Raw genomic sequence first — 13470 nt, 5'->3', positions numbered from 1 at the left:
TGACGTCACCGTTTTCACGGCGCCATATTGCCAATCAAACAAAGCTGCTCTGCAGTGCAGGAGTCATTTAACCGTAGCAGATTTTTCACAATGCCTGAGACCTCTTGTATTGGTTGTCACAACAGACCAGACAGTTCTTCAAAGAGATCATTCTATAGAATACCAGATGAAAAGACGAGAAAAAAATTGATGGATTACAGTAATTAAACAAGATGGATGGTGCCCAACCAAATACACACGCCTATGTTGCGATCACTTCACTTCAGGTAGGAATTATTCTTAATCTCAAATTATCAAGAAGTATTTATAATGACAAGTTGACCCATTTGAGAACAATCCCTATTTAAAAAAAGAAAAACTGTCTGTCGCAGAGAGGTTTACGAAGGTTTATTATGTGTGGCAGCGATACACTTCTGTGTACGGAGGACCCATCTCCCTGTCTTCTTTTTTTTAATAATCATCGGTAAGGAATGAGAGTTTGTGTAAAACCAGGAGTCATTTATTTAAATATTGGTACAGTATTTGTATTGAAAAGTCTGAGTGGGTCCATCACTATGTGGGATTTATACTTGATTGAGAACAGATCCAGCAACACAGTATTTGTATATGTCCAGAATTTTATACGCTGTCAAACTCTTGTGTGTAAATGTCGACGACTTACTCACCAGATACATGTGTAGATTCAGTTGTCCAAGACAAGCGGAAGTGGGTTAACAGTCCAATTTCTTATCAGTGAACACATCGACTTCGCCATTAAATATGGGCCCTCTATGCCCTTTTTTTTCAATTTTCAATAATTTTTGATCGTACCTTCGTTTATTATCACCTTCTAAATGTATCGCACAAAACTCTGGGTGTCGTGCTACAAGACATATTTTTGTTTTGTCTCAAGAGAATTAACTTGCAACAATGCTTTGTTTGACTGGCAATATGGCGACGTAAACAAAACTCATGTGATTTTATGACATAGGTGCACGAGCTCTACAGACACTGACAACATTTATCTTGTGAACTTTAAAGTAGCAAATTGTGTTGTCCAAAGCAATAAGGAAGTACGCTTCAGAGACAGGGGCTTGATTGGCACTGGGTCATGAAACCTGTTCAGCCAATGTGGCTGAACAATATAGTAAAAATCTCCTACCCACACTTGTGTGTAATTAGCCACAACGTAACGTGTTTGCAGTATCTAGCTAACCCATTAGGCATGCTTAGCCAGTTGTTGTTGGAAAGATGATAAGAATATACCACTCTGGTCATTGATCAGTAGGGCTGAACATTATGTGGGTGGGAGTGCTTTGAAAGGACTACCAAACAGCAGGAAAAAAGTAAATATATATCACACAGAAGAGTCTTAACAAGGCTAACAATGACTGAATGAATTTAAAAACTCCAAAGTATGTGAAATCAGGCTTCAAAACATTCCTGAATTGAAACGTTCTCACAACGTGTTGCTGAGAGTCCGGATAATCCCAGTTTTCAAGTCCATCAAATACACGTACCACCTTCCTTATCACACGGCTCGTTTCCAGCGACCGAGAAACTCAATTTTGAGCCTTGGGCTTCACAGAAGCAGCCTGGCACAATGACCGTAAAAGCATGCTGGCAAGACAATTTTTCCTACATTAAAATTTAACAGAGAACACACTTTTTGTTGCTGCTGAATGGTGTGCGGCATAAGCGGCGTGACGCTCTACGGTCCCCCCCAAATTAATTTTTGATGCTGTAGTATTGGACCTCCAGCGGCTTTTCTTATCATTGGCAATCCGGCAGATCTTATCCATTTGGTCGCTGTCTTGCAACACAATGTGCATGGGGGCCAGACGGCAAGACACATTGCCCAAATACAAAACACATTACTTTACATCAGGGAATTTTTTTTTTCTCTAAATTGTGGGCATATTTTTATGGCCAATTGCCTGCCATAGTGGTGGAACTCGGTGAAGTTATTCATAAACATGGAAGTACAATTCCACTGAATGGCCACTGCAAGTAATAAGGCGGCTTGGTGTTTATATAATTGGGGTATAACTCCCCAGCCTCGTGACATCACGGGACTAGTTTTTACTCCTGGCGATAAAAATCTGGAAAGTTTTGGTGAAAAAGCATTTCAAGCCATATCTCAACAAATCAGCACTATATTGTTCACCGTCTTAACACCTTTCCGGCAATTACCTTCAAACATACAGTATTTAATGTATTTAGAAGCAAAACATGAAAATGAGTCTGGTTGCACTTCAAACTAATATTGTGATTGCAATTTTTTGGGAGGGAGGGAGGAAGTATTCTTAACCATTATTCATTAAAGACAAGAAATGCTTTTTTCTATATTATGACCAACACAAGGTTGGATATAACCAACAAATAACTTTCCTATGAGCCAGGCCTAAATGTTATGATGAATTGATATGAAGAAAAAATATTTCACAATTAAATTGTAAAAATAAAAACCTCCAATCACATTAGAATGTTGACTGATTTCTTTTGCCGTATAAACATGTAATACTGTACAATGATGTTCTTGTAAGTAGCAGTAGCACTGCTGTCAGTGTCAGCTGAGTAAAACGTGGACACTTCATCGCCAAGAATGTGAGGATACAGTAAAAGTGTGAGAAATGGTCAATTATAGTAAACGGTAAGCTTCTTATGAATTACAGCAAATGTTAAATTAATTCACTTATTTAATCATCTTCAAGAAGGAACTTCAGGACTTCAAGTGGAATTTTCTCAAGCTCAAACTTTTTGGTGGTCAATATTAGTAGGCTGGGTGTAGCTGTCAGATAATTGTAACATTTCAAAAGCAGGACATAGTGGTGGACGTGAGATAAGTGTCTGGTGGGGGGAGGGGTTGACAATATGTAGACCGTGAGCCCCCAAAGGACGAGGTCGCCCTGTACAGCCCTGGTTTGGGCCAGTGCCGTGGCCACTAATCATGATAACCAATGAGGGACTAGCATCTTGCCCATTGATGAGGGCAGTTGGCTATATGCAAGAAATAATGTGAATTGCAAGACACATTGACCATCAACATTACGCGGTAACAAATATGCATACTTCAATTCAGCGGAAAGCAGCATTGGATCGTTTTCCCTATTGCGCCTGTATTTTACGAAGTGAAGGGGGAAAAAAACCAAAGCATGAACACTGTTCACACAAGGCAGAATGAGAGCGCTCACGACCTCATCTGGAAGGGCCTTTGAGTTTTAATGCAGGCAATTGTGATTCCGTAGCGTGGCGAACATGGGCAACATTTGCTTCCCCATTTCCTGTTTCAATTAGCCATTGGCGAGGTGGCGAACGGGCAGTGCGAACCTTTGAGGGGGGGCTATGACACTAAACGCTGTCCCATTATTACACTCTGATATGCATACAAAGTCAGGAGAGCTCTGAGGCCTCAAAATCTCTCGTGGCACCCTGTGTGGAGTTCCTGGTCAACATAAAATTGCTGCAGTGTACAAGAAACTGAATCCAGTCAACTTTGAATAATGTCAAAACGTTTGTAGTTTTAATTTGACATCAGCTATTTTAGTCAACCAGAGTCAAATATTAAAAACTAGACTCCTGAAAGTTTGTGAGGACTGCAATTCATGGTGTAAAGTTCAAATTTATTTCTGTCTCACTAGCAGTATTTTTGGTTTGATATTTCTTTGTCTTGTCACCACATGTGTATATTTCCAATTGTAAGGTTGGCAGTTTGTGTTTTATCTCATGTCTATGTATAATGTGTGCACCTTATAAACCAGTGGGCTCAATAGTTGAGATTTTATGGTAAGAGGAGCAATCAAGGAGAACTTGACACAGTATCAGGTGTAATTTTTTTCTTTAATGAATATACATTTTTACAAATAAGCACATCAAACTGTAACCGCTGATAGTGTGAATGTGTCAGTAAGATACTGAATTAAGAAAGTAAGTATTGTCCCTAAAGCTCTGTCAATGACGATTATGCAACAAAGTTTGAACACTCGATGTCGATACCTGCAACTGCATTATATGGACCGAAGTCTTGAATACACTGTACAAGTCTTTGTCATATTATAGATCAATTACAGTTTGGACTAATTTCTGGCTTAAACTTTGTGCAAACAACTTTGAGGATCCATGAATAGATGCATTTTGTGTGGAACTAAAACTAAACTGGAGAACTAAACTCAACACCATCAGATATCTTTAGAATGAAGTGAAACAATATATTTTCTCAACCACTATAGCAACTTTGTTCAGTCTGTCACATCACTTTTGGGCATTATTATAAGATGTCATCATAAAATGTAAGTTATTGTGAGCAAGAGAGGTGAGACGCTGAAGTACAGACCATCACAGATGTTCCTGTGAAAATTTCTCTTCACAGCAAACAGCCATTTTCGTATTCGACCAGCAGGAACCTGTCAGTATGATCCCACAGTGTCATCTCATCCTGAACTTAGCAGAACATGAGTTTGTTTACCTGTAGTATGAGCAGTGCTTGGACAACGTAATCTACGTCAATGCAAAAGGTAGTCTTAGCCCTTGTGGAAAAGTCAGAACATTTACAGTTTTGTTCACTGACAATCTAGTAATAATGGGTAGAAACGTTACACAAAATAGTCTGCAAAGTCTTTTCTCATGAGAATTTAGTAGGTAGGTAACTCACTATAATTAGTCGAAATCTGAGATTTTTGGGGGTTCTTTTTTTTAATGGTGGATGTGCTGAAAAAAAATGTGAGAAATTAGAGATTTTAGCACAGCATGTCCAGCACATTTGTGGAATAGGATGCGACGTGATTTTTTTCCCCCCTCTCCATGTGGCAGTTCGTGCATGCACACAGGTATGCAATGGCATGTACCGACACATTCACAGGACCACAGGCATGTCAATAAAAGCTGCAGGGAACTATTGTTTTCCGTTGGCAAAGGCCCCTTCTTGGAATTGTGGGATGAAGGTCTTTAAATAAACCCTGGGGACGAGAGGGAGGAAGAGGAATGATTGTGTAAGATCGTTGCATATAAAATATCCAATTGTGTGTTTCAATAATCAAAACGAAGCCTGTGTGACACGATCATTGGTTCATGGTTGTACTGGGTAAATTGGTTTTACAAATTGAGATTTGATCTTCATTTAAGTCACAATAATCGACAGTTTTCGTCAACTAATACCACAAACCATTTCTTGTTTCCATCTTGTTATTGCAAAGATGTTTAAATCACTGTGAAGGGTGAAAAAAAAAAAAAGTCTGTGAACCTTAGGATTAAATCATTGGTTGAACCTCCTTTGGCAAAAATAAATTCAACCAAGCATTTCCTATCATTACAGATCAGACCTGCACAATCAAAATGAATTTTGGACAATCTTGCTTTCCAAAACATTTCATTTAAGCAATATTGATGGTTTTGGGGACAGCTGTTTCTTCCGCTGTGGTGTCCTCTAATGAAATCTGCACTTGTTTAACGTTTGCATTATCGTAGCTTTGTCCACTTCCCATGTTGGGATGTGCCAGAGATTTTGCTCCACTCCCAGTGCTAACTTCTTTCATTAATTGACAACTTGCAACAAATGACTGATGAATACCATAACTTTTAGAGATACGTTTGTAACCAAATTCATGCAAGCAAGCAAATCTCAACTGTAGCTATTCTGGGAGCTCTCTCGTACGAGGCTTTGTCCCTGAACTAACATTTTCATTCTCATCACATTGATTGGACTCAAGATTCACTGATTTTGTTTTTCGATTCGGATTCGGAGGATAGGAACTCAGTCAAACCACGAGTAGGGAATTTTTGGAAATAACTGATGCTACTCTAAAAATGACTATATTTGGTCAACAGATTTAAGAGGGTTTCTATATTTATAGAGGACACATTAGAACAGGGGTGTCAAACTCAAAATCACAGTGGGCCAAAATTTTAAATTGAACAAAGCCGCGGGCCAAGCTTGAACAAATGAACTTTTTAATATGGAACCAAATAAATGTGTAATACTTGTAATACCGGCGGACCAGCTCTAATATTAATTTGAAATTGCCTTGCGGGCCAAATATAATTACACCATGGGCCAAATGAGTTTGACACCTATGCATTAGAATAAAAAAAGTGCATTGAAATTGCCCTCCGATTGGCGAGTGACCAGTTCAGGATTTACTCCGCTGTTTGCCCAAAGATAGCCGGGATAGGCTCCAGCACATCAGCAACCCTAGTGAGGCTAAGCAGTATAGAAAATGGATGGATGGGGAGACCATTCTGGACAGCAACATTCATGTTGGTGTCACAGAGTAATAGTTTTCTTTTGAAGTGTATCTTGGACACAATTTAAGACAGCCGCATCATCATGCATTTGTGGTTTAGTGGATGATAATTAGAAGACAATAGACTGGAAGATGTCTGCCCATTTAATTACTGAATGGATTATCCAAGACTGTAATTCCGTGATTGGAGACGTCGTGGACATGATTTCAAAGCTGTGTGGCAGTCTGGGGGAAAAAAAATGTGTGAAAGTAAAATAATAAAGTATGACTATTATTTGTTACATTAATAAATGTATGTATTATCTTATAAGAGGTAAGGACCTGGGAAAAATATAGAAACCTTTTTAAACCATGAATATACCAACAACTATGTTCTCAAAAACACTTTCAGAGCTTTTCAAATGCTTACAAATGTCTGAAAATATGACTGTACCATTAAAAGGACACTACAGTAAACAGCTTTCCAAAAGAACGTTCTTTTGGTGTTGCTGGTTAATAACTGATTCATAAAACCCTATCACCGAGTAAAGCCAGGCCTTCTAAAAAAAAAAAAAAAAAAAAGCACAACAGTATTGTGGCACATGACCATGAAGTGTCTTTCGAGAAAAGCCCACACTTCAGCTTTCATGTTACATGTTATGCTGGCTGGGACCTACCAACCGCAGCTGGTTACCTCAGCAACCTGGTGTATGTTGCAGGAAACGTGTTAACCTCCTACGAGCAGCACTAGTGCTTCTGAAGAGTAGCTACAGTATATGCTGCTAAGTTTAAGGCTATGGCTACCTAATTACTGCTAACTCCCCTGTTGCCAACATCTCTTGACGGTAAATTGGATGAGCTGAGAATAAAGTCAAAAGTCAACAGAAGTGTTGAGGTTTAGTATTAATTTCAATCGGAGGGGTGCTGACTTCCTCTTCTTCCAACTGCTAACTTATTAATGTACAGAAACTGAATGTAGAACTATAACAATTATATTTGTAAATAACTTTCAATGATGTTAAAAGTTGTAGAATTTACAGTAAATTCATGTTCTCACTCAGACATCCATTATGCAAAGTGCATCGACAAAAAGACAATGCTTCATTTTCTTGTGGAGATTGTCCACTAGGCCTTGAGTTTGAACAACAAACGCAATAACTTTTGTCCTTACTTTGCCCTCTTGGCCATTTCATTACCATCCCAACGTGGGCTGTAAGGATACGACTTCTGCACTTGAGAATAAAGCTGCCCGCTGCTGGTGAAGTGGTACACGGACTGGAAAGTGAGGGTGGGCTGGTCTCTAGGGAAGTACAATGGGAGATCCACTACAAAGGAGAAGAAGAACACAATGAGGGAGTTGATGATAAAGTACTATTCTGTTGGTATCATAGCTTCACAATAGGATGGTGGTTTTTACCATGTACTAGGAAACAAAAGTCTTTCCACATGAGTAGAAGGGTAAGCTTTGTAAATCCCTCGGCATCATACTCCACCACTCCCCTGCAACACACACACACACGCACTGATTATATATACACTATGAAGTTTCGTAAAAGATTAGAGGCAGCGACAAATGAATAGCCACTGAAGCCTTGAGTAGAGGACGTGATCCTCTTTTGTGAACTCACATTCCAAAGTGGCTGAGGAATGCAGCAATGTACTCCCGCCTCTTGTGATAGCCTTGGATGACATACTGCACCTTAACAGAACAAAACAAGGGGATTACTTGAAGTGAAAAACAGCACCACTAGATGATTAGAGCTAGCTCTACAGGGGTAATCATATTACATTGAGGTTATTATAGGTTATTGATCAATGGCGACAAATTAATTCTGTAATTATCCTCATTGGATTGGGCTGTAGCATATCAATTTGAATTTGGGCAGGAAGGTGGGTACTCCCTAAACTGGTCGCCAGTAAATCGCAGCACACACAATGACAAACAAAATTCACATTCCGAACCGCACCTATGGACAATTAAGATTCTTCAATTAGCCCAATCACGTTTGACTTTAACTTAAATGGATTTTCACATTCAGTCATAACAGTTTATGACGTTCTGGGATATGCTTAATGTTTGTGTTAAATTTCATATAGGCATTTCAAGGGCATCTATAATGAGGACCTTACAACAAAAAACCTTTGGGCCATTGTGTAAAGTCTAAAAGAAAAATACATTCATATATTCAGGCATTCAGAGTGAACCTGCCCAGAATGTCAACGATGTGTGGCTGGGAGAAATATTAACAGGGGTAAAGACTGTAATGGCTCCTTTCTGTTGAATGCCAGGTGACTTGCAAATCTAAAGTACCATGACATTTTTGTGCTTTTTTTAGTAATGGTTTTGACAATCATCTTTTCCTTTTGGATTGTCTCATGAGAGGTCGCTACAGAACCTCATCTTTTTCCATGGAAGCCTATCTCCTGCATCTTCCTCTTTATCACCAACTGCCCTCATGTCTTCCCTCACAACATCCATCAATTTTCTCTTTGGTCTTCCTCTCATACTTTTGCCTGGCAGCTCCATCCTCAGCACCCGTCTACCAATATACTCACTCTTTGGACATATCTAAACCATTGAAGTCTGCTCTCTTGAACTTTGTCTCCAAAACATCTAACGTTGGCTGTCTCTCTAATGAGCTCATTTCTAATCCTATCCAACCTGCTCACTCCGAGAGAGAACCTCAACATCTTCACTACTGCCACCTCTGCTCGTTGTTGTCTCTTCAGTGCCACCGTTTCTAACCCGTACATCATGGCCGGCCTCACCATTGTTTTATCAATTTTGCCCTTTATCCTAAAACAGACTCTTCTGTCACATAACACACCAGCCACCTTCTGCCAGCTGTTCCAACCCACTTGGACCTGTTTCTTCACTTCCTTACCACACTCACGATTGCGCTGGATTGTTGACCCCAGGTATTTGAAGTCGTCCACCCTCACTATTGCTTCTCCCTGGAGCCTCACTCTTCCCCCTCGACCTCTCTAACCCTAAATGTAACCCTCATTCACGCACATATATTCTGTTTTACTTTGGCTAATCTTCATTCCTAAACTTTCCACTGGATGCCTCCATCTTTCTACTTGTTCCTCCACCGGCTCCCTGCTTTCACTGCAGATCACAATGTCATCTGCGAACATCATGGTCAAAGGGGATTCCAGTCTGATGGCCCAGTCACATCATGACGTTTTGGTCAACGTTCTCTGAACATTTCAATCGTTCTATTTTTCAGCGTTCTCAAACGCGGATGACACATCTGGTGTGTGTCTAACGCATGAATTAACGTGTCTAACGCACGAGAAGCGTGTAACAGCGACCAAATAAGATACCCCTAAAAACCATTAGCATGTGCTAACGTGTCATTGGCGCGCAGCGAGTGATTTGTCAACGTTAGCATGTTGAGCGTGTTACTAAACGGGTTAATAACGACAGAATAGCGTTTTGCTGGCGTGTAATTTTTATAGTGGAATGGGAACGAAAATGTTGGAAATTTCATACTCACTTCAGTTGTTCTTGTGAGTTTGAACAGTCAGCATCATGACGCCTTGACGAAAAAAAGATGGGGTGCGGACTTCGGCAATTAGCGTTGCAAGTAAGAATGCAAAGCATCGGTTTATATACTCATATGCATGAACGTTCGGGAAACCCTCGAATGACGCTCAATGGACGCCAAGGGACGTTCGTTTGACTTTAGTTACGCGCTGTGCGCTTGTTCAGTGGTCGTTGACAGGTCGCCAGTGAGTCGTTCACTGCAAAGCAAACGATTAAGTAACAACCAAGTAACGCTACAGTAACGACTGACTGATGATAGCCAAACGAGTGCAACGCTCGGCGAACGTTAGTAAAACGTTCCACGAACGTTCTTGAACATTCTGCAGCGTTTAAAATTAAACGTTGATGAATGCTCGTCTTGGTGAGAACTTTTGTGCATGTTCAAAACTTTTTTTCCAGACTGACGTTCTCTGTTCACTAGCGTTCAAACAACGCTCTTCGGGCGCTATCCCAGCGACCATGGGGGACTACCAACGTTTCCTGAAATGCTATAGCATGCTGACCATAACCTCATCTGTCAGCCTATCCATTACTACAGCAAACAGGAAGGGGCTCAGGGCTGATCCCTGATGCAGTCCCTACCGCCATCTTAAGTTCTTCTGTCACACCTCCACCTGTTCTACTGCCCCTCTAAATTACTCCTAGGTGTGATTGTGAGAGTGAGTGTTGTTTGTCTCTGTATGCCCTGTGATTGGCTGGCAACCAGTTCAGGGTGTACACTGCCTCCTCCCCAATGATAGCTGGGATTGGTTCCAGCACTCCCAGGCCTTTGCGTGTATATGGCCCAGAAAATCGATGAATGGATGGATGGATGTTTAGTAGCGCCTAACTGAGAGAAGGACCTGGAAGATTTGGTGACCAGGGTGAGGAGGGCCCAAGGCGATTTCGGTTCGCGTGCAATTCCTCAAAGGTGGGTAGGGTGGTTGCGACAATTCTTTCAGGAGTTTTAATTGTCGGTTGGGGTCGGAGTTTGTTCTTTTTTGTGGCAGCACCAAAGTAAATCGTGATGGAGGTAAACAGTACTGATTCGTTCAGTACTAGCCTAAACAAAGGGATAAGTAGATTAGGCGGTGGTCAGCGGAATTTAGCGCAGCGTGAGGGGTGGCATGGTATGGTATATTTACTGTAGTCAAGCATTGGCGTAAAATGTTGTTTTCCGTGGAAGGACAGTCGATCCTAATTCCACCAATTCTCTATCCTTAATCACCGTCTTCACAACCTTCCCATCTCTTTACTTTATCTGTCCAACCTATAGAGATCCTTTTCTCCTTCTGCAACTGCTATGCCTCTTCTAAAAAAGCAGCACACAGGACGCTTCTGTGATAGCAAACTACAGACCCATCGCTAATCTCTCTTTTATAGCCAATATTGTTGAGAAAGTTATTTTTAATCAACTCAGCAATTTCTTGGATTTAAATGGACTTTTTGACAAATTCCAATCAGGTTTCCGAACCTATCACAGCACAGAATCTACTCTTGTCACAGTGCTAAATGATATAACATTGAATGCTGACTCAGGAAAGGTGGAGATGCTCGGAAAAATATTGTCTCTAGTTATGAAGAAAATTGAGGATACGAAAGGAAAAAATAGCTGCTGGATTCCCCCAAATTTCACTCAACGTAAATATCCTATATTTTTCTTTGTGTAGCGTGATAGAGCTCCTCTCCTATTGGTTATCGCTGTAGAATCTTCCTGGCATCCTATTGGCTAGGAGGCACGTCAATAATTACCCATGATGCTTTACGTTTCCCTAGAACACTTGACTGTCACTGAATCACACTTGTGTTGTCACACACTGTGACAAGTTAATGCATGTTGGAAAAGTACAACTTTTTTTTAATTCATCTTTTTTCACTATGGGCCCGGAGAAACTCGAGTGGAATTAAGTCGTGTGTGTGCATATGTTAATACGTAAGTTTTCTCTCAGCTGTCAAAGTTTGCCTCCTCCTCCGTCCCCCACGATGCCTTTTACTTGTCACTCACCCTTCTTTTTGCATAGTTGCCCAACGCCAAAGGTAAATGAACATAATAAAAAAAAAAATGTTTACAATATGTTCTTTGAATGCTTATTTCTGGTGCGGAGGAGGGGTTCAGGGGCTTGGAACAAATTACGCTATTTACATGTAAAATGCGCTTCCTCAGTACTTACGAAAAATTCACGTTACGAAACAACTTCTGGAACGGATTTATTTCATAAATAGAGTTACAACTAACTCCCATTGTAAAGTCTTTACCCTGGCTTCCAATGAGTTTGAGAATAGATTTTAAAGTTCTGCTACTGGTTTAGATAACACTAAATGGTTTAAATTCTGAATACATGAAAGAAATGCTAATGGAATACAAACCCAGTAGAGCTCTGATATCGACTGACTCAGGTCTAATAATGGAGTGGAGAGTCCAACGCAAACACGGTGAATCAGCATTGAGGGATTATGCTGCAAAAAAATGTAATAAGTTGCCAATAGAGGTGACGTCATCCCCGAGTGTGTTTTCAAAACCAGGTTAAAAACTCTTCTTATTTCTCATGCGCTTTAGAGTACTTCCACTTTTCCATTTCTTGCACTAAAAGCTATTTTAATTGTACTATTTCAAATGTTTTTATGTATTTGAATGCTTTTATTCATGTAAAGCACTAAATTTGCTTTGCTTCTTTCGTGTCCAACCGAGTGTACATGGCCACAAATACCTGTATATCATTCGCCACCTCTACCTTTTCCCTACGTCGTCTCAATGTATTCCTTTCGCCTCTCCTCACTCCTCTCAGTGTCCCACTTCGATAATCTCATTCCTTGTGTGACTTCCTGTATTATGGAGTTTCACCACCAAGTCTCCTTTTCCCCTTTCCTACCAGAAGACACACCAAGTACTCTCCTGGCTGTCTCTCTGATCACCTTGGCTGTAGTCGTCCAGTCTTCCGGGAGCTCCTGTTGTCCATCGAGAGCCTGTCTCAACTCTTTCCGAAAGGCTGCACAACATTCTTCCTTTCTCAGCTTCCACCACATGGTTCTCAGCTCTACCATTGTCTTCTTAATCTTCCTAACCACCACCAGAGTCATCCAACACACCACCATTCTATGGTGTCGAGCTACACTCTCCCCTACCACTACCTTACAGTCAGTAACTTCCTTCAGATTAAGTTGTCTGCACAAAATGTAATCAACCTGTGTGCTTCTAGCTCCACTCTTGTGGGTCACTCTATTTTCCTGCTTCTTCTGGAAAAAAGTGTTCACTATAGCCATTTCCATCCTTTTTGCAAAGTCCACCACCATCTGCCCTTCAAAGTTAATTTCCTGGATGCCATATTTACACATCACTTGTTCATCACCTCTGTTTCCTTCACCAACATGTCCATTACAATCTGCACCAATCACAACTCTCTCTCTGGCTGGGATGCTCAGAACTACTTCATCTAGTTCCTTCCAGAGTTTCTCTTTCAACTCTTGGCCAGATCTTACCCGCGGGGCATAGCCACAAATCACATTATACATAACACCCTGAATTTCAATGACAATGCCCTATTGGAAAAGTAATTCTGTCCCTCTGTATGTTCCATTTATGGTGAGGACTGAAAAAAAAAATTCTACCATATTGACCACATAAAGTACATCCATTCTCCGAGCTGGTTATCCTCTCAAGAGCAGGAGCCTATTCCAGTTATCTTCAGGCAGGAGCTGAGGTACACCTTGAACTGGTTGGTTGACAATTGCAGGGCACACAGA

The 13470-nt window shown here is 40.7% G+C and overlaps 1 protein-coding gene across 1 annotated transcript in view; it reads right to left on the bottom strand.

The window, feature by feature from the left end:
- Window positions 1–3800: 3800 nt before the first annotated feature.
- babam2 (BRISC and BRCA1 A complex member 2) overlaps window positions 3801–13470 on the bottom strand; it is an 86874-nt gene continuing 77204 nt past the window's right edge. The window contains exons 9-12 of the mRNA XM_061843116.1: window positions 7826–7896; window positions 7615–7697; window positions 7369–7522; window positions 3801–4934 (exon numbers count right to left, since the gene is read on the bottom strand). Of these exons, the coding sequence (XP_061699100.1) occupies window positions 4871–4934; window positions 7369–7522; window positions 7615–7697; window positions 7826–7896 (372 nt within the window). The 3' untranslated portion in view covers window positions 3801–4870. The remainder of the gene's footprint in view (window positions 4935–7368; window positions 7523–7614; window positions 7698–7825; window positions 7897–13470) is intronic.

This window comes from Syngnathoides biaculeatus, chromosome 15 (genome assembly GCF_019802595.1).
Source record: "Syngnathoides biaculeatus isolate LvHL_M chromosome 15, ASM1980259v1, whole genome shotgun sequence".
In the NCBI taxonomy this organism is placed as follows: Eukaryota; Metazoa; Chordata; class Actinopteri; order Syngnathiformes; family Syngnathidae; genus Syngnathoides; species Syngnathoides biaculeatus.
This window is presented reverse-complemented; position numbering and strand designations above follow the sequence as displayed.